Raw genomic sequence first — 24,757 nt, 5'->3', positions numbered from 1 at the left:
CATTAGAACCAGTGGCGAGCTCCCCGGAGGGCCTGTAACATGGGCCTGGGGAGAAGCGGTGAAAGAGGCTTGATTCCAGATTGGGGATCTTTCCCTGGGAGATCAGCTCCAGATTCCAGTCTGGGCAGATGGAGGGGTCCACACTGGTTGTAGGTGAAAAGTAGACTTGGGTCGTATCTGTTCTATTACCTCATTTTAAGAGCCATAACAGAATGTGAGGTCAGTTCTGTGGTTGACCCCATTTTGCAGGTGGGTAAACTGGGGCTCCGTATGGTAGGGTAACTCATCCAAGGTGATGCTCTAAAAAGGGGCGGAGCCAGGCCTTGAACCCAGGTCTGTCTGATTGCAAAAATTTGCTCCACTACACGGGAGCTGTTCTCTGACAAAGCTCAGGAGCCAGCTCCCGGGGACTGGGGTAGAATTAGTGCAAAACCGATAAAATCTTTGCTCACGAGCCTGTGTGTCCCAGACTCTGCTTGAAGCCAGGCTTGCTCACACGCCCTGCTGTGCACACCTCGCCAATCCCACAGTGGTGGCAGATGTCCAGTGCACTTTGCAGACTTGAAACTTCAAAGCCTGCAGTGGAACTGGATCAGGGTAATTGCTGAAATAATGCAGACGGCTGGCTCACATTCTGGAGAAGTGACAGCAGCCTGCAGACCTGGGCATCATAAAGGCTCTTCCTTCCTGCTCCCCTCAAGAGAGACTTAGCCCCACAGATCAGCTTAAATATAAATTCATGTGTTCATGAACCACATTTCAGATCCAGAATTTGCACAAAGGAGACAACCATTACACAATGCTGGGAAGCCATGCAGCCTGCCAGTCCCCTCCGGCCCTCCCCGGATCCTCCCCGCAACACTCGGCCGCCCTCGGAACATTCCTAATGCTCTCTGATGGGTGCTGCTGGAGGGCCTGGCATTAGCTCACGGCTCCCCAGGAGCCCCCAGTCTGCTTGCCCATCATTCCTGCCTTTGGATTGAGCGGAAGGCGGGCCTCCGCGGCCACCACCCTCAGGGAACAGAGCCTACAACTCCCAGTGGCCGGGTCCTCCCTCTCCCCGCACTGAGGCCCAATCAGTGTAACTATGTTCAGCCTTCTCTTTAATAAGCTGATTGTGAAGCTAAATCCTGAGTGCTCCCCAACCTCCCCTGGATGCTTTTGATTGACAAAACTAATCTCTCCTCCACCCCCACGCCTGCCTCCACCGCTTCCTCTTGCAAATCATGTACTCGGCTGCTGACAATTAGAAATAAGGCCTGGGATTGGGACGCAGGAGGGTTATGAGGTTATGAATCAATCGTGGGGGCTTGGGTGAGATAACAAACCGGGGGGCCCATCTCAGACACCTCGCCACAACCCTCAGAGCCTCCTGGTTGATTTATGAGTTGGTAATAACCTCGCCTGGTCTCCTGCCCCCTATTATTTTTCATAATGCACAGGGAAGCTTTAAATTTCAGAGAACGGGGAAACACAGAATCTGAGCAGGGAGGCTGGGCTTGGGGGGAGACTAGCCAGGGGGTTCCCAGCTGCTGGTCCTCCCTCCTGCTGTGTGGGCCCTGGGTCACTGAGGGGTGCAGTGGCCACACGCCCAATGAGGTCAGCAAGCTGATTGGCCTGGCCTGGAAGAAAACCTCAGGGAGGTGGCCCTGCCAGGCCCTGGTTTAGGAGTGGATACGGTGGCAATGCATGGGTCCCACTGGGTTCAAAATTATATTTGGCGTGTCTGGATTTCATTCCTCCAACCTGTTCAAAACCAAGTCAGTCTCTGCGGAAGCCTGTGAAGAAGGGAGAAACACGCAGTGGATCAAAGCCAGTCAAAGGCAGTTTGAACTCTGGGGTGGGGAAGCCAGTGGAGTGAGCAGAGGGACAGGCAGAGAGCCGGGAGGGGGACGGTGGCCGTCAGTCCCAAGGTAGAGAGTCAAAGACTGCCTTTCCTGTGCTCACCGTCCTCCTCAGCTGACAGCCAGGGTTGCATAAAGAAAAGAAGGAGGCTTGGATTGCTGCCTAATATTTTTTCAAGCGTTCATTTGTTAAGCTTTCTTTATACAAGGAAAGAGGTGACTTTTGAAACAGAACCCTATCAATGGGTGAGAACCCCCGACACTGTCCTTGAAAGCAGTGGTTGCAAAATGCCCGCCCACATCGGTGCTGGTTTGTGATGAGGTTTTCGGGGGTCACAAAAATTGAGAGGAATTGTTTAAATATAGTGAATATGTGCATATGGATGGATACATGTTATATGATGTCTATTTGAATATAACTGCTGCTCAGTGAGCATTTATGAAACCCCAACTCCATGCCCGCTCTTCGCACGGTGCCAGAGAGAGGACAGTGTGACAGAGTCCTGCTGTCCCAGAGTGATAGTTCAGCGAGTGCTGGCATTGAATTATGTCTTCCCAAAAGTTCATATGTTGAAGTCCTAACCTCCAATATCTCAGAGTGTGACCTCGTTTGCACAGAGGTGATGAGTTAATATGAACTAGTGAGGGTGGGCCCTGATCCCTTACTCTGGTGCCCCCCTGAAAAGGACAAGTTGGACGCCGAGGCACCCGTGCAGGGAGAGGGCCATGCGAAGATGAAGGGAGAGATCAGGTGATGCGTGTGCAAGGCAGCAAACGCCAAGGCTGCCGGCAACCTGCAGAAGCAAGGAGAGAGGCCTGGAACAGGATAGATTCTCCCTCCCCGCCCTCAGATGAACCAACCCAGCCAACACCCTGATTGCAGGGGCTGGCCTCCAGAGCGGTGAACCAATCCATTTCTGCCCTTTGAGCCCCTCCCTTGGTGGTACTTTGTTACAGAAGCCCCAGGAAGCTAGTACAGAGGGGAAGGCAGACGTTGATCAAATACTCACATTGCCGATGTCAAATTCCAGATGGAGAAGGAACCCCATTCTCTGCGAGTGAAAGCCAAAGGACTGGACCTGGTTTGGAGAGCAGTGAAGGCTTTCCTCAGGCAGTCAGGGCCAAAGGACATGCAGGAGTCAGCTCGAGGCAGAAGTGGAGAAAGGGAAGAGTGTCACTGGCCCAGGGAATCGCTGATGCAAAGGCCCTGCAGCTGGATGGACCGTGGTGCCTTCTGGGAGTGGAAAGGTGGTCCGTGAGGCAGAAAAGGAGAGAAGGGAGAGGAAGCGGGTGTGGGGATGTCTGGGACCAGCACACACAGAACAAGAATGAGGTTCAGTACATTATATTGGACTGAATTGCAGCGGGGTGAGGGCACCTGCCCCGCCTTCTGCCCTCAGAAGTTCCTAGTTGCTGCTGCTTCCTGGGGGCCTGCAGATGACTTGATTAGACACTTGGCTCCAATACGAGGTCCCTAACACACAGCTGCTCCCCGTAGCGAACGTGTGCTAACCCTCCGTCCCCGGCGCTGCGCTGGCATGGCACATAGGGCACTTCCTTGGATATGCGATCTTACTTTACCCCCTGAGTAGCCAGTATTTCCCCCATCGACCCATGAAGGAATGCAGGTTGGGGTGGAGGGTGGTTCAGGGACCTGCCCAGGGTCACACAGTTTGTAAGTGACACAGCATGAATTGAACTCCAGTCTGCCTTTATAAACACTGTGCTTTCCTGCTTCGTATGCTTGGTAAACAAGCATGTATCTGTGAAATTTGTCGTGCTTTTCCTTGGAAAAACTCAAGCCCCTTGACCAAATACTAGTCTTCAAAATGCCACTAGACTTGTCAGGGCACACAGTTCTGCCTCCTGACTCTCCCGTCTCCCTGCCAGATATTCACTGTGCCCACCCTCCCAAGTCCTAAAGTTTAACATCTCTTAAGTAAGTTCAACTTTCCCTGCTAGCTAATTGTTGCATTGTGTGTGTGTGTGTGTGTGTGTGTGTGTATGTGTGTGTGTGTGTGTGTGTGTTAAAGATTTGTTTATTTATTTGAGGGGGGAGGGACAGAGGGAGAGGGAAAGGGAGATTCTCAAGCAGACTCCCTGCTGAGCATGGAGCCCGACATGAGGCTCGATCCCAGGAACCTGAGATCGTGACCTGAGCTGAAATCAAGAGTCGGACTCTTAACTGACTGAGCCACCCAGGCGCCCCTGTGTGTGTGTGTTTTAACTAAGGTATAAAAAGAAAGGTCTAAAACTATAAAGGCTGCCTTACTTAGAGTGTGCTTCCACTCATCTGCAAAATGGAGATGGTAATAATCTATTTACACCATGCGATTATTATAGTAAGGTCATGCCAAAGCCTGGAATATAGAAAGTGCTCAATGAATTATTAGCTCAATAGCTAACATTAGTAGTAATCATTATTACCCCTAAATGAATGTCTCTGCTTCAGGAAAGAAAATGAGTACAGAGTATCCCTTTTCCAGTTACTCTTCTGAGTACTGTTTGGAAAGTTATTCAGAAGTAAGAGAGGCAGAATGTGTAGCGGACATGGTATCTGACATGAGTGTTTCCTGGATTCCAGACTTGACTCTTATAGGTATGTGGCCTTGGACCTCTCTGGGCCTCGTCTGTGAAATGGGTACGGTAGTTATTCTATTTTGCACAATTATTGTCCAGATGATATGTGATTACAGCGTCAGGTGCCCGCCTCTGGCCTGGAACACAATGGGCACTCGGGAATGTCTCCTTCCTTTGTGAGTGTTGGCCTGCACGTGGCACTTACACAATAAGGTGGCACAAAGCTGCCCTCTTCACTCACAGGTACAGCAGAGATCTTGACCAGTATGTGAGAATCCCAGGGTGAACTGACTCATAACCTTGACTGAGAAGTACTGGGAGGTCACTCACGGCAGGACCTTATTATCTTCAGTTGGCCTCCAGAAAGTTTACTCAAGTGAAGGTGTCTTTCCCCAATGATGAGAATTGATAAGTAAGTTCTTGATTGCTTCAGTTATCAGGACTATGATTTATAAGCTACCAAGATTCAGATGACTTGACATTTGCAGGTGCCTGGAACCAGTCTTTTCTCAAGCTTGCAGAATCGAATCTGGGCTCCGGTTGATACAATACTTTGGGGAGAATGGGGGAAGTGTTCAGAGGTTTTGACTTATTCGGGAGGCAGTTCCAGGTATCCCTTAATCTTTGGGGGTGCTTAAAACACCTGAGGACAAAGTTTAGTGTAGAACCTTTTTATAGTAAGGATCTCCACCAAACCAGAAAGAGAACTCCCTAAAATATTGGAAGATCTTACCGGCTTACTCAAATCCAGTTTATATTGAGGGGTACAGACGGTCACCCTTAGTCCAGGACTACAGTGAGCAGCCCCTTTAGCGTCTACACGAGGCTCCGGAGTTGGCCTAATGGCCAGAGAGCGTGACAACTTGAGGGTTAGGAGTGAGCCTCCTATTCTCTACTCCTCAGGCAAAAGACAGCTTTGCGAGTCACGCCTTCGTTCCTCTCTGCCCTTTCCCCGGGGAGCAGGACATGCTCAGGGCCCACGGGCAGCAGCTCAGAGTTCCCCTCACCCTCTCCACATTGTGTCTGCAGCCTGATTCCCACAGCCTGTCCACGGCGGTGTCAGAGGCCGGCACCTCCCTCTCTGCTCTTGAGAGTGGAAAGTATTTTTCTTGGTGTGCAAGCAATATGAGCTCCAAATAAAAAGGACATGTGAAGCATAGAAATTTCCCATAATTTGACCCTCCCCTCTCTCCAAGATCACCTAAACACTTTAAATATTCTTCCAGACCTTTTCTTCTCAGTACCTGTATATATCTATACATACGTAATTAATAGGTCACAAATGTAAATATGTATTTTCTGTCGTAAAAATGTCATTTAAAAAATTTTTAAATGTCATCTTACCATACGCACTGTTCTTGATCTGCTCTTTCATTTAATACAACAGGTGTTCAATAAATATGTATTGTACGGATGAGCCATAATTTATTATTCAATCTCTTACTTGAGAACTTTTGAGTTGTGTCCAAACACCCTTCCAATACACATATGTAAAAGACATAATTGAGATACGTACATACAACACATATAGAGACAGGAAGCGTACCTGCATATCAATGTACACTTAAATGTACTAACAAACCATATTAGCCTCAAAAAGAAAACTTTCAGCCAAGTGTTTTAGAACCTTCGTGGATAAAGGGTAGCTATTCTGCATTTGTCCCTAATGTTTCTATAGTGGTTTTAAGTCTTTGATAGGACAGCTTGACTAAGATAGGAACCCAAGCCAACAGCGGTAACAAAGGGCAACAATTCATTTGAGAGAGAATAGAAAAATAATCTGCTTCAAATTGTTTTTAGAATAGGAGGGAAAGAATGATTGGGGGCCAGAGGGAAAAAAAGAAAGGAAAGAGAAAAAAGAAGAAAAATGCTTTCTCCTGACGGTTGTTTGCACTATTCTCGTCTGATTCTGCAGGGTAATAATTGTAGGTCTTTTAAAGGACATAATATTATGACAGATTTCCCTCCCTTACTTGTTCCCCGGGGCTGAACACGCAACATTTACTTCCTGCCATGAGGCCGGAGGCTGGCCCCTCCTGGGTTAGTCCGAGAAAGCCTAACACACCCCACACCCAAGAGAACGGCAATGTCCCCCACTCGAGGCATTGCTGTGTTCGCTGAAGTCCACCGCGCAGGCCGGCAGTGGGTGAGGGACAGCGGGGAGGTGGCTCCTGCTGCAGACTGGGGGCAGGGACCCAGGACAGCCAGGGGGCCCAGCTCACCCCTCACTAGGGCTCGAGACATTCACACCAGTCCCCAGATGAAGACCCTGACTGTTACGGTGGCCGCATCAGGGACAAGAGATCCAGGTCTGTGGTCCCCACATGGCTAGGTTAAAAGGAGAGAGGCTTTTGTGACTTTCCCTTCTTGACCAAAAAAAAAAAAAAAAAAAGGGCTTAAATGTGATCCTTCAGCTCTGTGAATGCAAACCAGGGCCTGGTGGACTGGGGAGCACAATTAGGCCAGACACGGAGTGCAGAAAACCAAAAAGGGGTAGAAATCTAGACAATGGTGCTGAAGTCTCGGGTGGGGTGGAGGGGGGAACGGATATGATAGCAAGGAAGGAGTTTCAATGTGAATGAATACTAATTAGTGACATGGATATTAATGATGACAGTAATTAACAGGGGAAAGGAAGGGCTGTCATTGTCCCAGGGTGAGTAATCAATCTTGGCAGGTGATAAATAATGGTTCAGCAAGCTCAGCAGAAAGATAATCCGGCTGCCCGGGGGAGAGCTGTTGCTGATGCTGGAAACCTATCCGTTTCCAGGCAACCCACAAAAAAGAACTATTTTTCTTTTGAGGAAAAAACAGGTTAGAGTCTCTCCCCCACCCCCAACTTGGGATTACAGTTCTTATTTGATTTCTGCTTTGTTCTTCATTTCCTAGGACAAATGTTGAACTTGTATAATTTGGAGGAGATGCACACACACACACACACACACACACACACACACAAGCACACATAGACATACTCTCCTTTCGCTCAAAGAATGTGAATGAACAGGAGGGGTTTTGATCCAAAGTTTAGCTCATACATGCCATCCGGGAGCGAGAGTGGGGGAAAGCTTAGAAGTTCCGCTTTGGAGGTTGACATGGGGGGAACTTGCAGGGCTGTGTCAGTGGAGGCTGGGCCTGGGGGAGCACAGAAATAGTAGGATGGGGCCCTGGTTGTCTACTACACAGGGTTCATTCTCCCTCCAGAGAGCCAGACAGAAACGGGCCTGTGCTGCTCTCACCTCTGGACACCAGTCATATGTCTGGGAAACTTTATTTTGGGGAAAAGGACAATGCTCGCTAAAGACTTCTGCTAGCTCTTCCAGTTTTCAGCTAGGACTCTGTTCCAGGAGAGCTATGGGCAGATCCTCTCTCTCACACCAAGCCTCAGACCCACGCATGACAGGACTCAGACATCTAGAAATGTTGCCCTTTTCAGGCTGCTTTCCATCAAACATCCCATCCTGAGGTGACAAAGCCACCTTTGAAGATCTGCATTGGTTTCAAGTGACATGGTTGAGGGACAAAGGTGAATTGACAGGAAGTTCAGAACCTTCCAGAAATTTGGACTCCTCTACTCCTACATTGGCTCTAGGTGCGACGTCTTCAAAGGGAGGCAAAAAAAAAGGAAACATATTCAGAGAATTGTGACCAAAATAGAAAAGAGCTCTAGGTCATGTCATGGGAGGAAATAGCTGAGGGAAGCAGGTATGTTTCACCTTGAGGGGAGAAAACTCAGGAAGAATGTTGATAGTATATCAGACAGACTCTCTCCAGAGCAAGAAGGTCTGGGTTTGTTTTTCTATCAACAGAGGGCGAAATTAAGTCCAAAGACAGGAATTTAGAAGGGGTCAAATTTCTGTTCAGAGAAATCAAAGATGATTTCACTAGGACAGGCTGCCTAGGGGGGAATCTGTGATTCCCAGGTACTAGGGTTTTTCCCAGTGGAGATTATGGCACCTCCTGTCCAAGGTATTATAGATGCGGGTCCTATATTGGCTAGGGTTGGAGTAGATAAGCCTTAAAAGTCCCTCTGACTCTTACAATTTTATATTAGTTAAGGTAGTACTCAATGTCAAAACAGATAAATCCCAACTTCTGGGACTTAACACAACAAAGTTTATTTTTTAATCAAGTCAGAGCCCAAGATGGGCATCAATTTTCATGGTTGTTCAGGAGCCCAGGCTCCTTCCACATTGTGGCTCTGTCCTCCCTGGGTTCTTGGGGTTCTCTCCATTCAGCCAGCAGATAGGGAATGAAGGGTGTGTAGGGTCACATGGGAGTTTTTATGGTCCAGGCCTAGAAGGGTATATGTCATTTCCAGCCATATTCCATTGTAAGAACTCAATCTATACCCAACTGCAGAAGAGTCTAGAAATATAATCTAGTGACCCAAGGAATGGAGGAAAGAGGTTCTGGTAAACACATAGAAGTTTCTCCCCAGAAACAGGGGTATTTTCATTTAAAATAGGTCCATACCAGAAAAAATTGGAGTTTGTTTTTTTTTTAAGGTTTTGTTGGTTGTTGTTGTTGTTGTTGTTTAGGGAACTTAAGGTTACCTGTGTTGGTCAGGCCTTGTCAGTTACGGTAGGGAGCTAAAGAGGCCTCCTCCCTCAGGAAATATCCTGGGGGCCAGGTGTGGTAAAATTTCACCTAGCCTGTTTTGGGGAAGTCATCAAAATCTGTATTTGCAGGGAGTCTCCTGTAGATACTCCCTAGAGGTGTGGACGCAAGATCATCCTGAGTCATCAGAAGTGGGTTTTTTGGAAACAAATAGAACCATGACTACAGAAGTGTCCCAATGGATAGATGTGGTTAGTTAGGATGGAAAATCGTCAATATTACCCAGCTCTCTGGGCATATGCTAGTTGGAATTAGGACTTTCTTAAGTAAACATGTTTCTTCTGCCACAGGGTAAGCATCCATGACGTCTTCAGTTTAACTGGCTTTATCATTTCAGGTACTGACATTGTGCAGTGGCTTATGAAGAACCTTTCCATCGAGGACCCAGGTACTTGACCCTGACTTTATCCTCCATGGTATTGAGAAACATCCCATAAACAAGTTCCACACTAGATTCTCCTATTCTCCTGAGAACTGGACTTATAAATGTGAATCCCAGGATGTGGAATCGCTCTATTTACAAATAAAATTAATTTATTTTCTCGACTGAATATCTATCTTTAAGTCTAAATCACCCTTTGAGGAAATGAGCAATTATTTAGAGTGCCAAAGAGCCCGATACAATAACGTGTGAAATGAGATGAATTCTTGTTAGCCACAGCAATTAAAGATAAGTTGTAGAACTATCATGGAACAGCCTTCTAGAGCCAGCTCTTAAAATTAGATTGCCTGATCCACAATTAAGATGTTTAATTATTTGCTAAGACTCCTTCTGTTTTCTGCTTCTGCAAGAAGTGAATGATTTTTTTTTCCAACCTTAATTGTGCATTCCAATTAGGAAAACCTTACCAGAAAAACAACAACAAAACTCTGGCCAATAAAACAGTTTCCAAATCTGTCCTCCCACCAGAAAATAAGTAGTAAAATTTATTTTCACAGCATAATTTGAAAATGAGGAGTTTCAGAAAAATAAAAATTGCAGCTAAGTAAAGCTTACTATTATGTGTTAGTTAATACTTTTCAGGGTTTCTTATATACTTCCTGTTTTAACTGAGTATCTCGATGCCTGAAGGTCATATTTATAAATATCCATTAATGTGGATATTTATGTCCTGAGGATTAGACCTATCTGCCCCAAATTAAATGGCTTCCAATGGCTGCTTTCTAAAGATGTTTTTAAAATTCCCTTTCTAGGTGTCTGTGATTCCTTGCTGGGGGTCACTATGTCAGCTCAGGAATTCCTCCATTTTAATCTGATGCTCCTAATATGCTATTGACTATGAAACAGTACAATTTACATGGCATTCAATGAAATATAGTTGCCAGAAATCTGAATGCCACAAAAGCAGGGCATTCGTGGAAGTGACACTAGCCTTGTTCACCATCATGATTAATGGCCACTTCCATGACTAGTGAAAATTCTTAATTCTAGTCAAGCTCTTCTTAATCCACAGGGGGAAACTGTGAATTCACATCCTCTTAAGGAAAGAATCCAAATTAACCACGCCGCGTGTTTCCCTCATGCAGCCTGGACTTGTCATTGTCCACTTGTAAAAACGGGACCGAATACATTTCTACCGGTTTAGTTCCATGTATTTAAAGTCAATGTTCCTTTGGTTACAATGCTACGCCTAAGGAGTACCTTTCTTCATGGCGGTCTTTTCTCTTCCAGTAGCACTATGTTCTTTGCCCTTCTACAATAATCCTTGTATTTCTGTCACACATTTATTACGGTCGTTAGTCGCACGAGCAGTATTGTGAGAGCCCTGAGCCAGCCGGTGGCAGGGGAAGAGGCTTCAGGAAGCCTCCGACCCTCATGTGAGAAGTTTCCCTGAAAGGTCATATCTATGAAGGTCTCTTAGACTCGAATGGCCTTGGGAGGACATCCAAGTATTGGGAACTGTTTGGGCTTCCGAGAAATGGATGAGGAGGAGTTTAGAACAGTTCGCCAGCTGGGGCTAGAAGGGTGGAAATGAGGCACATCAAGGCCCCAGGAAGCCAGGCTCTTCCAGCGTCTGCCACTCCCTCCCACCTCACCCCCCATCTGCCATACAGCTAAGCAAAACCACAGAGGGTGAAGTGAGAGTTCTAGCTCCTACGTGGGTGACGTGAAAGTCACCTTCTTACTGGATGTTGTTCACTCTTCCCTGGGGAAGGAGAAGCTGCCAGTGATGAAACTCTTCTTTTTTTTTTTTGCTGGACCCATGATTCTTGAAGCATATAGACACGGATCATCACTAAGCAAATAAGCTACAACTTCATTCATTCTGATTGCACCGGTTATTCCCGAAGGATAGGTGATTCTAAATAAGCAAAATGCTTGGATTATATACGACCTCTTGAGAAGTTTGCAAGTAAAGACAAAGCAAGTTGCTTTAAAAAAGTCAGAGCTTATGAAATTAATAATTCCTGGAGACTCCTTAAGCATATCAATAATTTCCGCATCCCAAAATTCATTTTTTACCAGTAAGATATTTGTGAAATATCACAAATATTTCATATTTGTGAAAGATTATCATGCATGGTAGAACCATGTAGATTTGTTCCTTTTTTTCTTAGCTCTGCTCAGAATAAATATAAATTCTTAACTACATGAATCTATTTATGGCTGGTACTAAGTCACAAAACAATGGGTTGAGTGTGGCAAAAATGTACATATTTCTGTCAGGCCGGTCTCCCTTTGCCACTCCCCACTGCAGTGCCCTTCCTCCAATTTTGTAAGAAAGGGAGGTTTTACTCTGTGTGCGTAAGAGAAGGGAAATGCTCTCCTCATCTCCGGTGGGACTGTCATATAGGGGAATGCCATGGGAGTCCAGAGCCTCTCTGGGCAGTGAAGCTGCATGCTCATTGCTGGGGATGATAAATGGGTGAAACTAGCAACATGAATCAGGGCTGCCCGCACCTACTGAGCACCGGCACTGTAAGCACTTACATGAAACATCCAACTTGATTTGGTACAGGTGGGTATGTGCCAGAGCCCTTGCTCTTAACCATGAAGCCACTTTCTTCTGGAAGTCTTGGGGAAGTTAAGCAATGTCACGCTCTCAGAGCTGGGGCCCTGATGAGTCCCAGACACATGCTGGCCCTTCCCAACCCCTGACACCTGCCCCCTCCAGCCCAGTGCATTGATATCAAAGGGTATCAATCAATCAGTCAATCAATCATGCAGTTATCTGAGAGTGAGGACAACCGGCTTCCGGATGCCTTTCTGCCCTTCTGCCTTACAGGTAAGGAGCCCTGCACTCTGACAGCCTGCTAAATACTCCTCTCTCTCTCCTGCCCTGTCCATGCAGTTGAAGCAATACACTTGGGAAGCCTTATAGCTGCCCAGGGCTACATCTTTCCGATCTCAGACCACGTTCTCACCATGAAGGATGATGGCACCTTTTACCGTTTCCAGGTAGGCCCGCCAGCTCCTCCCCCTGAAGAACCTTCTCTTATCATCTGATCGCAGATTGGAACTTCCTACAAAACTGAGGGTATTTAAGGAGCAACACTTACCTCTCACCAGCCCTGGGAAGGCTTAACAAGCTTTTATTTGGGCCATTTATTGTTGGGGGCAGAGGGGGGATTTTCCACGTATTTCCTCATTCATTCTGAAGAACAAACTTTTGGGAGATAACTATCACCCATTTGACAGATGAGAACACTGAGGTGCTCTGAGCATAGGTGAGCCCAATGGCAAAGTCCTTGATCTTTCTTCCTCTATCATGCTGCCTTCCTGGTGTGAAGTTTCTATCCACTGCCTCACCCCTCCCACCCATTGTCCTCTCCTTTTCACAGATCCTGTCCTAGGGGGAAATGGGGCAGAGGATAAGGGGCTGTGCCAAAGTCAACACCAAGGGATTTGGAGTGGAGTTTTTCAGACAGTGTCAAAGGGTATCTCAGTCTGTTCTGGCTACCATAGCAAAATACCACAGACTGAGGGGCTTAAACCACAGACATTTATTTCTCACCGTTCCGCAGGCTAGAAGTCCAGGATCCAGGTTCCAGTGGGTTAGGTTTCTGGCGAGAGCTCTCATCTGGGCTTCCCGACAGCCACTTCTCACTGTATCCTCCTCATATGCAGAGACAGAGATAAAGCGAGCTCTCTGGCGGCTCCTCTTCTAAGGACACTAATCCTATGGGCTCAGGGCCCCACCCTTGTGACCTCATTTAACCTTAACTACTCCCTTACTCTAACGACAGCCACACTGCAGGCTAGGGCTTCCATGAGTCAGTTTTAGGGGGACACAGTTCAAAGGGAGAAAAGGGATTTGGAGCTTGTGTGCCTAGTACATTGTGCCAGTCTGAATTCTATTGTCTTGGGATAAGAAATGTTTGCCCTATAAACTGAGTTTCTCATTTTTGCATTTATTTTGCTCACCTTGGATTTCATTTCTCAATACCTAGGTTAAACTGTTGACAGCCTCTGCTGCATTAAGGATGGGAGAAGGTTGGGGGGGGGGGAGTGTCAGCACGAAAGAGACGGGACAGAGCCTCCCGTCACCAGGAGGGGTCCTCACTGGGTGCTGGAGAGGGTGGACCCTGGCTCCGGGCAGAGGGGGGCAGGTGCCGGCCTTCCTCTGAGTCCTGACACCTGTGCTCTTTTGCAGGCCCCATACTTTTGGCCTTCGAACTGCTGGGAGCCTGAAAACACCGATTACGGTGAGCAGTGAAGAAGTGTCACTCCCGGGAGTGGGGAAGACAAATGCCAGTGTCTGGGTGACTGCCGCGCAGGGAGGAGGGGTCGTTCTCCTGCTTAATGCTTCTCATTCTGTTGACATGTAATAAGCTCCCTGTTCCACATAATGAAGAAAGGCAGAGCACACTGAAAGAGGCAGCCTTTGGAAGGGACTGGGGGAAGGGAAGAAGGCTCCATCAAGCTGGCCAATGTGCTCATTCCGTGGAGCCATGGAGAGCCAAGACAGTGGTTGCTGACCAGTCCTTTCTGGGGCAGGGTTTCGGGGAGGGCCAGATCCAGGGGCCACCTCCCCCTAGTTCTTTCTATTCTCACAGCCTTGTTAAGACTTATTAATAATTCATTGGTGGTTTTGATAGTTAGAAGTTAGGGGGGAAGGGAGACAGACCAGGGAGGAGTGTACAGAAGTTACCCTGGAGGAGGAAAATAAAGAGTGGGTGAAGTTGGGGGCTTGGCAAAAAGGGAGTTAGCTCTGTCCAGGCAGGGATCTATTAGACTCTGGCCATATACCCTCCATGACACTGTTCAATACTTCCACGTGCCAATCCTCTAGAGAAGTTATATGGTCCCCATACTCCAGATAAAGAAGCTGAGGCTCAGAGAGGCCACATCCTCACACTTCTCACCTTGCTTTCTGTGTATCTGGATGCCCAGGCAGTCGCAGGTTCCAGGAGGGCCGGGACTGGTCCTACCTGCTCACTCTCGTGTTCCCCAGTGCACCGTGCACGGCCCAGGCACAGCTGGCACGCAGTAAATAGTTGCTGACAGTTCTGATTTTTTATTAAAGGTGATTAACAGACACTCAGTAGAAACATCAGAATTGGAACTCAGATCTAAGTGCCTTCCAGGCCCATGCTTCTTTCACGGTCTGGCCCTTTGCATAGCATCCTTGTCACTGACTTGGCTGCTAAGGCAGTCCACAGTGGCTCTCCTTGGGACTGGGGCGCTCGGGGAGACCCACAGCTTCTCCCTAGGCTCTTTGCAGGATTGCTGCTCAGGGAGGCAGAGGCAGCTGCAGAGAATGGAGGGAGAAGTGCAGCCGGATAGCGTTCAGGGAAGCCTGTCCTGCAGACCTTGCGATGAGCTAGCTTGGCTCACTCCCAGAGCCAGCAGGTGGGAGCGATGCCGAGAGTGGGGCGCGGACAAGCCATTGCCTACTAAGGCTACAGTTGTTCTGTTTTCGGGTCTGAAGACGGCCCTTAGGCAAGCGGCAGGCCTTCTGATGGTCTCCGCAGCTGTCTGCAGGCATCACGGGGGGTCCCTCTGGAGCTGGGCTGTGCTCTACACGGTGTGATAAGTGGATAAGCAGGCTTCCAACTCAAAATCAGAGCTACATTGGCCGTTCTCAAAACAAGTTCTTCTGGGGCTGAAATACTGCTCACGAAAGCCCAACTGGAAATTTGAGTAATTGTAGCTCGGATCCATGTAGCAGCCATGTGCCCTTGTGAGTGTGAAAACTGATATTCCTACAGGCAGCGAAGGGGCGGGGGCGGGGGTGGCAGGGCCAGGTAACTGGACCCTCGTCAGATGAAAATACCTACCTGACTATGAACCCATAAAGCTTCCGCAGTCGGGCACTGTGTACACCAGAGCCTTAGTTCCCTTTCTCTGCAGAGCAACTCCACATCGTGATTTTACATGCAGCGTGAACAAGGACAGAAGTAACTATTTATATCAGGCTCTCGTTAAAACAAGATTATTTTGAATTCCTGTGCCACGACTTTGGCAAATCAGGTGGCAAAGTCAAGGTATGGGACGCAGAAGTACTCACCAGCATTTACAAAGCAGTTCAGCTGAAAAATCAAAGTATTTACCGAGAGAGAATTTAGCACAGCAGCTCCAAGATCAACGGGCTCCACGGGCTGTGTGATCTTGGCAAGCTATTTAGCCTCTCTGTGCCTCAGAAACTTCATGTGCAAATTAGAACAATAGTAGTACTCCTATTAGTGTTGCTGTGTTAGATGAAATGCAGTGGCTGTAAGGCTTGGTGTGTGACCCATAGTAAGGATTCAGTAGAAACCGTGGTGGTGGTTAGTCTTAGTACGACTAAGGTAATGTTGGACAGTATTAGGGCTGTGGTGGCCCTCTTACAGACAGGATGTGAAAGCAAAGCTAGGAACTCAGAATAGGTATGATTTGGAATGATGAAGAACCAAAAACTTTCATTCATTCATTCAACAAACCTGTACTGATCACCTACTCTGTGTCAGTTGCTAGGGCACAGCTTTAAATAAATCACAGTCTTACCATCCAAGCATTCCAGGCCGGGGGAGGCAGCGTGATGGGGAGCAAGAGGGTGGTGAGGGGTCTGATCTGAGTATTCAGAGGTTTCATGTTGATGAAGAATGACTGAGAAGGTTGAATCGTTTGGGAGGGACAGGTTTATCAAAAAGCCATCGGAGTCAAGGAGAGACATTTAGAAAGGGTGGAGCAGCTGTAGGGCATCTCAACAATGGGAATGACCTGAAAAGGTTTCCTCACCTGTAAAATGAGGGTAATCACAGAACCCACCTCAGAGGGTTATCGTGCGGATGGAGTAGGTGAAATCTGGAAAGTCTCTAGAATGGTGCCTGACAGTCAATGAGCTTCGTGCAGGGGGTAGGGGCTGTTATGGTGATGCCTCAACACGCAAAAAGTGCTTGGCACAGAAGAGGCCCTCAGTAAATGTTTAAATGGATGAACGAATGAATAAATGAAAGAGTATATGGGGCAGCGGATGTCATTATGGAAAAAGCTCTGAACTAGGTACCCATTCTAAGTCCACCTCCACCACTAACGGGCCTGTGGGTAAATCACTTCACCTCCCTGGGCCTTTGTTTTTGCCATCTGGCAATGAGGGGCCTGAGCTTGATGGTGACCAAGGTTACTTCCAATGCTAAAATCCCATTGTACTAAAACATAATTCGAAGGTATGAGGAGGACAGAGAAATACACATTATACAGGTTCCCTGGTTTAGGAGATTGAGGTGAAGGATGTCACTCATGAAGACAAAGTTTGAGAAGGGAGTCAGTCCTTTCAGTACATTGAAATAAGACGGGGTCAGTATTTTCTTTTTTTTTTTTTTTAAGATTTTATTTGTTTATTTGAGAGAGAGAGAGAGCACAAGCCAAGGGGAAAGGCAGAGGGAGAAGCAGACTCCCCACCGAGCAGGGATCCCAATGTGGGACACGATCCCAGGACCCTGGGATCATGACCTGAGCTGAAGGCAGATGCTTAACTGACTGAGCCACCCAGGCGCCCCTCAATATTTTCTTATTGTTTAATTGCACATGTAATATATGAATCCATTCATTTCATAAAATTGTGAATGTTTTCTATTTTTATCACAGTAAGATGCAGTGAGCTTGAGATGCCAGGAGGTAGGATTGCCAGGCGTGAGGGTGAGGAGACAAAGATTTTCCAATGAGAAATAAAATATCTAAGAAAAACTAGCATCCGAGCTTAAAGCAGGTGCCCCAGATGCACTGTAATAGGACTGGCTGTCACTGCCAATGGTCACTTGATTGGTTAGCACTGGTGAAGGCTACAGTAGAACAGACGAGCCCCAAGTTCCATATCAAGGAAAGGTCGACTCAGCAGCTACATCCTACCTCCCTAGTAGTGGCGAACAGACTCCCTAACATGGGACCTTCGCCACAGGGGAAGCAAGCTGAAAGCACGTGACCATGAAGCTCACGGTCGTCAGGAATGGTACCAGCTTTGCTTTACAACCCAGCTGGCCCATTCTGACCCAGATGGGTTAGAAATTTCTCAGGATGATTCTACTTAAATAAAGCCCACAGCCCAACCTGGGTTGGACTTTCCTGCATCCTGTGTTTATCCAGTACAAAACACTGCTTGGGATAGCATTGTCAAAGCAGCTTTCACCTCCACTGAGCTGCTCGGCCCCTGGGTCAACGAGACGAGCGTGGTGGGGCTGGTGACAGCTTCCTCTTTAGGTAGCTCCCAATTCCACAGGCTGCCAAGACAGTGGTCCAAGAGAGTGAAGGACGTACCTTGTAATAGAGCAGATGCCCCTTTGTCAGACGTTATGGAGAGCTATGGCTGCCTGGTTCTCTGGAAAAGCTGGTAGGTGGAGGATTATGAAAAAAAGATGCATACATACCGTCATCACTTCATATCAACATAAACTATACAAAGAAACAATCGTTTGACAGCTTTTTGAGATAGGACCAAAGACTCTCTTTGATTATGGGCCCCAATAATTTGACTTTCTTTCTTAACTAAACCACACTCAAGATAAACCATCCAGTTTTGGCATCATTAAAGTGCATTAAGAATTTGAAAACAGGGAGCCTGGGTGGCTCGGTTGGTTAGGCATCTGCCTTCAGCTCAGGTCATGATCCCGGGGTCCTGGGATCAAGTCCCACATCGGGCTCCCTGCTCGGCGGGGAGTCTTCTTCCCCCTCTGCCTCTGCTGCTTCCCCTGCTTGTGCTCTCTCACTCTCTTTCTCTCTCTGTCAAATAAATAAATAAAATCTTTTTAAAAAAGAGAATTTAAAAACACTTCATTTTTAGGGGCGCCTGGGTGGCTCAGTCATTAAGTGTCTGCCTTCGGCTCAGGGCCTGATCCCAGGGTCCTGGGATCAAGCCCTGCATCAGGCTCCCTGCTCTGCTGGGAGCCTGCTTCTTCCTCTCCCACTCCCTCTGCTTGTGTTCCCTCTCTCGCTGGCTGTCTCTCTCTGTCAAATAAATAAATAAATAAAATCTAAAAACAAAACAAAACAAAAAAAACCTTCATTTTTTTAAAGATTTTATTTATTTATTTGACAGAAAGAGGCAGCGAGAGAGGGAACACAAGCAAGGGGAGTGTGAGAAGGAGAAGCAGACTTCCTGCTGAGCAGGGAGCCCGATGCGGGGCTCGATCCCAGGACTCTGGGATCATGACCTGAGCTGAAGGCAGACGCTTAATGGCTGAGACACCCAGGCACCCCATAAAAACACTTTAGAAACAACCTGTATGTGGACCCCTTTCAGATTTTTGTTATTTTTTTCCTCCATTTTCAGTTATTTCACCTCTACCAAACTCATGAGCAATTGTCTTAGCCAACTCTTCTATCAAGTTGTTCTGAACCATTCACCTGGGTCTTCATAGAAACAACAATTCTCTCTTTTCACATTAATTTCATTTGTGAAATGCAATATTTAGGGAACATACATTATTAAAATACGAGGTATGAGGGACATAAACAGATTTGAGAACAAACACAACTGACTCTGACTCTCACGTATGACTTGACGGGCATGAGCGGAAGCGTGAGCACACCAGAGCAGGCTGCCCGCCACGAGGTTGCAGCATACTGTAAGCTGCCAGGAGCACATCGTTCAGACCGCATGGAGGAGCTTGATTGATCCAGCAAGGAGATGACTAGATCTCCTAGTATAACTAAGTCGTCAAACCACGGGTCAGCCACAGGTCCTCTCTGCCCTTCTCTCCTGGTCATCCTATTGGTCATTCATATAGCTCATCTGTTGTCTTCCCTGGATCGTTCTTCTTGGCACTGGAGAAGGAGGGAGATACTGAAGAAGCAGAAGTAGGGAGAGGAAGTGATGAAGGCAGGTCTCAGAAAGAATCCTCTGGCAACAGAGGGCCAAGAACTCTTCTTTAGCTTGGGAGGAGGGACCCAAATTGTCCACGCTTTCTTTCCACTGTCCATACACTCCACCTGGCAGGCTGGCACTGGTGGGAGGTGTAGGAATTCAAGCTGAGTAGGACGCAGCCTCTGTCCTCGAAGAGCCCTCAGCCTAGAGCAAGTAAACCTATGATTACAGTGCACTGGAATTAAGTTTCTTGGGTTCGGCAGATGCTCTGGAACACAGAGCTGGGTCTTCCAAGATTAGGAGGAGGTTGCCAGAGAGAGGAAAAGAAGAGGGAAATGGAAAGACCTTCCGTACGGGCAGAAGCATGGAACTGAAAAGGATTTGGTAGCCTGACATGCCTGAGGGAGACTAAGAAGGAAGAGGTTGACAAGGTAAGCAGACTGGATCTTAAAGAACCAAGTATTCCACCTTAAAGAGCCCAACCATTCTTCTGAGGTCGCTGAGGAAGCAGCGCAGGGAGTGTAGGCAGGAAGGTAACATGATCATACTTGTAAAAGCTGCCCCTGGTGGGGGATGCTTGGGGTGAAACAGAGTGAGGAGGATGAAAGGGAGCAGTCAAGACTTGGGAGATGAAGTCCTCATCCGATTCTGACCTTCAGGAAGATTCCGGCAGGTTAGGTGCCATGGCTTCCACACAGAAGCATATTCTGCACAGCGCAGGGCTGGGCATGCAGGGAAGGCTGGATGGATGGATGGACAAGTGCATGGACAGACAGATGGATGGATTTGTGACACCACCACACTGCTGGTTTTGCACATGTCATTTCTCTTCTTCCCCCAGCCATCTATCTCTGTAAGAGGACAATGCAGAATAAAGCAAGGCTGGAACTGGCGGATTATGAAGCAGTAAGTACGGTTATTTTTCAGCTCAGGTGTGGGAGGAGAGTTGAACTGTGACTGCGGCTCTGTTTCTCCTTCTATTTTCCCTTTTTTCTCTCCCTAGTCCCTTTCAGACAATGGAAAAGAAGTCCCTTGTATTTCCCCTCCTTTGTTCTCACCTCTTCTTACCATCCAATAAAATTACATCTTTATACAAAGAGCTCTCAAAACTCAGCAATAAGAAAACAAACAGCTCAAAAATGGCCAAAAGACTTGAACAGATACTTCACCAAAGAGGACATTAAGGACGACAAATAAACACCTTAAGAGATGTTCAACATCAGCAGCCGTTAGGGGAGTAAAGATTATATGCATGTGGAGATGCCACTACAGACCTGTTAGAGTGGCCAAAATAAAAAGTCCTGGGAGTGCCAAGTGGGAGCGCAAAATGGCACAGCCAGTCCGGAAACTGGTTTGGCAGTTTCTTATGAAGTTAAGCATACACTTCCTATATAACCAAGCAGTCCCGCTCCTAGGCACATACCCCAGAGAAATCAGAACTTCTGTTCACACAAAAACCTGGGTATAGCAGCTCTGTTTGTGATAAACAGAAGCTGAAAGCAACCCAAATGTGCTTTAGGAGGTAAAGGGTGAAATGAACGTTGGTATGTCCATTCAGAGGAATACTCCTCTGTGGTGAAAAGGAGTAAACTATTGGTCCACACGACCCCTTGGATGAGTATTCAAGACATTATGTGGAATGAAAGAAGCCAGTCTCAGAAGATTACAAACTGTCTGATTCCATTTATATGACATCCTTGTAAATACAGAACTATCATGAGGGAGAACAGATCCCTGGTTGCTGGGAGTTACAGATGGGGGTATAATGTGGCTATAAAGAGACAGCACGGGGCATTTTTTGGAGGTGATGGAACTATTCTGTATCCTGATTGTGGTGTATGTATGTATGGATTCATACATGTGTTAAAATGCATACAGGGGGCAATATGAGAATTTTTAAAACTTAATATTTGATCATTTTTAACGGCATCTTTAAATCCAACTCCCCCATTCTTGGCAGTAGGTTCTAAGGACCAAATCCAATCCAGAAGATCAGATATGTGTCAGACAAAGTATATACATTCCCAGTTCTGCTCCTGCACCACCTTCTTTCACAAAATGTGATTCCTGCAAAAATCGGAGGCCCGGCCACACTCACACTCATTCCCATTTAACAGAACCAAGGCACAGAGGATTTGAAGACTCAGATCATTTTTTAAATATTTCAAATTTATGGTTGCAAACTCTTTCCCCCAAACCAAACTTTATATGGGTCACAGAGAATCTGGGAAACTGACCCGATTTTCTCGTACCCTCCAGAAGGCACGGAAGCTGCTGAGCCATGAAATGACTGAAGAGCTGGCAGTGAGGGGGAGGGGCGGCTCTGGGCACAGTGAGGAGTCCTTCCCCGGTAATCCAACATTCACAGGACTTACAGCTCCTTCCTTCCAGACATCCCTCTCGTGCTGCCTCAGTTTCCCACGATAAGTGTGAGGCCCACTGCATCAGACTTTGTCGTTCTCGGGGACCTGTCACAAGCTAGTGGGGAAACGTGGTGCAGTTGACCCAGGGCCTCAGGACCTGGCCGAAGTGTGCTTATCAGTGCGAGCCATTACATATAAAGATGTTGGAACATGATGACCTTCCCAAGCAAACCCTAGCATGGTCGTTCTGTGGACCTGAGCATCCTGGGCACCCAGTTCCTATCCCCATCAGCCCTCCTGTGCCAGCTGTCACCGCTCCTTCAGAATCCACTCTCCTACTTCTGCACACCCAGTGCGAGGTGCCACATCCCCTCCTAACATGACCTGTCAGAAAGACCCGGCCTGCAGAAGCATGTGCCCATCCCTGCTGTGTCTCTCTTCCCCATATTTTCCATGTTTTCGAAAAGGTCCTAAACAGAAACAAGATAGCATCAACTCCAGATATATTTTATTCAGTTGTCTCCTCTCTTGCCATATAATGTTCTGCTTTGGTATTTGTAAAGAATATGGCATTAAGATGTTCTTTCAGGTTGAAGTTCTGCCTAAAAGTGGGTTAGAAAATGTAAAAAGTATTTTGTTTTCAAAATTCAGTAATTTTATTAATTTTTTTCTGATGACATAGTCTCTTTGTAAAACCAAAAATTCAAACAGCAAAGAAAGGAAAGAACCTGCAATCCTTCTCCCCTACCCTTTCTTCTGTACATACATTTTTTCCTCTGCAAAAAGAGAAAAAAAAAAAAAAACCTTGACTCATACCCGGAACATTATTCTGTAAGCTGCTTCTTTCCCCAGTCTTATGCTGTAAGTATATTGAGAATCTTTCCACATCAATAATAATAATCTACATTATTGGTTTTGATGGCTGCCTAGTATTCCATGGTATGACTGTTCATAATTTATATAACTGCCCCCTAATTGACTGATGTGTAGGCATCACTGGCTTTGCTTCCTATGAACAGTGGAAGAATCGAAAGAACAGGGTTTTTTTGAGGTGCTCGTACACTGAGCCTTGGTAATGACTGAGTTTACGTGGGTTGATCTTGAACTGAAGCTCCTTTTATATTAATAACCCACTAATGAGAGTAATCAATTAGTTTTGGCATGAGCTCTATGAAAATCCATAGCATAATGTGGGATCTGTGCTTGCATTCCATCAGAATTAGGTGGATCATTAGGGGACCTGTCAAACACCCCCCTCACTGTCCTATCATGCCACCAGGGAAGCCTACAGACTTAGAGAAAAGGCATCTCCCCTCTTCCTCTAAAGACAGCCCTGGACACCTTTTCTTTCTTTCTGTTTTTGGGTTTCCCTTTTCATGAACATCACAAATATAGACACTCCTTTTTCTCCTGCTTTTGAATCCAACCTTTCAAAGGCATGGTTGCCAGGTCATCAGCATTTCCCTTTCCTGCCACCTTCCTGGGCCCCTGCTTGCTGGAAGATGAGTCTTGAGAAATCCCTTCTTGCTTTTGCTCTCGGAGATGTCTGATAGACTTCAAAGAGTCCCCTCGTCCCTTCCCCAAATCCGGCATGAATAGCCACAAACCCTTCTCCCAATCTTCGGTGGCGGTGATGACAAGGGCTATGTGAGTTGTGTTTGTACAAAACACACAAGAGAAGAGGAATCAGGTGAACCACAAAGACTTCCGATTTAATGGGTGTGTAAATGAATATTAATCGTTCTACTCTGTATAGCAGGGTCTGGTGCAGAATCACATTGGGTTCACATACAGTGGATTTAAAGTGGGGCGCTGCTATTCTGTGGGGAGTAACCAAAATAGATGACTGCCTTGTAATAAAGCATAGGTGTCGATGTGCAAACTTACAAAGATTAATGTCTTCTCGTTGGTTTTCATTTCTCATTAGGAAAACTTAGCAAGACTCCAGAGGGCCTTTGCAAGGAAGTGGGAGTTCATCTTTATGCAAGCAGAAGCACAAGTGAAGTACGTGAACTTAACGGAGACCCTGGAAAAGAGAGAAAGACTCTCTGGAACGTGGAGGTGGTGTGAGAGTGGTTTCCTTCCACAGCCGGCCAGCCATAGATGGTCAAATGCTATCATCTTGCATGAGAGCCGCAGAGTAGAAATCAAGGTCAAGATGGAGAAGTTTCATCTTTGTAATCAGTGGCACTCTGAAATAACTTCAAAACATGGGTTCTAGCAGGAAATGGGCTTGTTCCCCAATGTAGAAATCTGGTTAGAAGATGTTCCTATTTCCTAAAGAGATTTCCAAGAATTCTTCTGTGCTTGGGGGCTGAAAAACATCAGACCCACTTTTCTGGAGAGTCTCTCTTCATAGGAAAACATGTTGGGGCTTTCGGGAAGCCAGCCCTTCTCCCTTTCCTCCCAGGGTAGGGGTTCAGAACCAATCAAAAATAAGGCACAGAAGTCAGACGTTGGAGTCCAGTGTGTTAAGATTATTACTGATAAAAGCCAAGTTCTAGGGCATGACTTTGGATCTGTGACCACAGATCCTTACCCTGGAATTCAACTCGCCCATGCTGAGCAGAGCCCCTCACCCCAGGGCAGAGTTGACCCCTGTGAGTTCACTGCATGAAGATGACAGGCATCCTGAGAACAGGCTGGCCCACACGGGGCCCAGAGAGCGCCGACCCGAGCTTTCTCAATTTCATCTTTCAGATCCACCAACAAAGTGAAGGCCCTCTTTCTCCCCCAGATACAGTAGACGAAAGACTAGCTGGAGTGTTTCTCCCATACTTTTCCCTCCCAGGGAGTAGAGTGGAAATTCCTACCTCCCTAAGGAAACATGAGAAGTGGCCAATACATGGCCCCCCACCCACAAGCATGGTTGTCAACGAGGTCCTTTCAATTCTGGGAAATGAACTTGCTTGGGTTGGGTTCTGTCTTGCCCTCTCCAGCAAGGATCTCTGATTTAGCTGGGAGTGTTACTAGAAAAAGTGGGAGAGAGGAAGGAATGAGAAAGGGACACTGAGCTAGGCAAAGGCAAGAACCTTTTCTCTGGACGCCACTTGTCCCTGAGCCGTGCCCCTCCGCACTCCGTGGGCAGCATTGCAGCCCATCACCCAGGGCTGGGTCTCAGGCTGTG

At 47.0% G+C, this 24,757-nt stretch overlaps 1 protein-coding gene across 1 annotated transcript in view; it reads left to right on the top strand.

Moving 5' to 3' along the window:
* The window catches only part of RGS6 (regulator of G protein signaling 6), a 548,980-nt gene that overhangs the window by 444,109 nt on the left and 80,114 nt on the right, over positions 1 to 24,757 (top strand). Inside the window, exons 4-9 of the mRNA XM_040641698.1 lie at positions 9,382 to 9,432; positions 12,338 to 12,444; positions 13,640 to 13,691; positions 20,109 to 20,173; positions 23,558 to 23,634; positions 23,770 to 23,782. Of these exons, the coding sequence (XP_040497632.1) occupies positions 9,382 to 9,432; positions 12,338 to 12,444; positions 13,640 to 13,691; positions 20,109 to 20,173; positions 23,558 to 23,634; positions 23,770 to 23,782 (365 nt within the window). The remainder of the gene's footprint in view (positions 1 to 9,381; positions 9,433 to 12,337; positions 12,445 to 13,639; positions 13,692 to 20,108; positions 20,174 to 23,557; positions 23,635 to 23,769; positions 23,783 to 24,757) is intronic.

This window comes from Ursus maritimus, unplaced genomic scaffold (assembly GCF_017311325.1).
Source record: "Ursus maritimus isolate PB19 unplaced genomic scaffold, ASM1731132v1 scaffold_25, whole genome shotgun sequence".
In the NCBI taxonomy this organism is placed as follows: Eukaryota; Metazoa; Chordata; class Mammalia; order Carnivora; family Ursidae; genus Ursus; species Ursus maritimus.
This window is presented reverse-complemented; position numbering and strand designations above follow the sequence as displayed.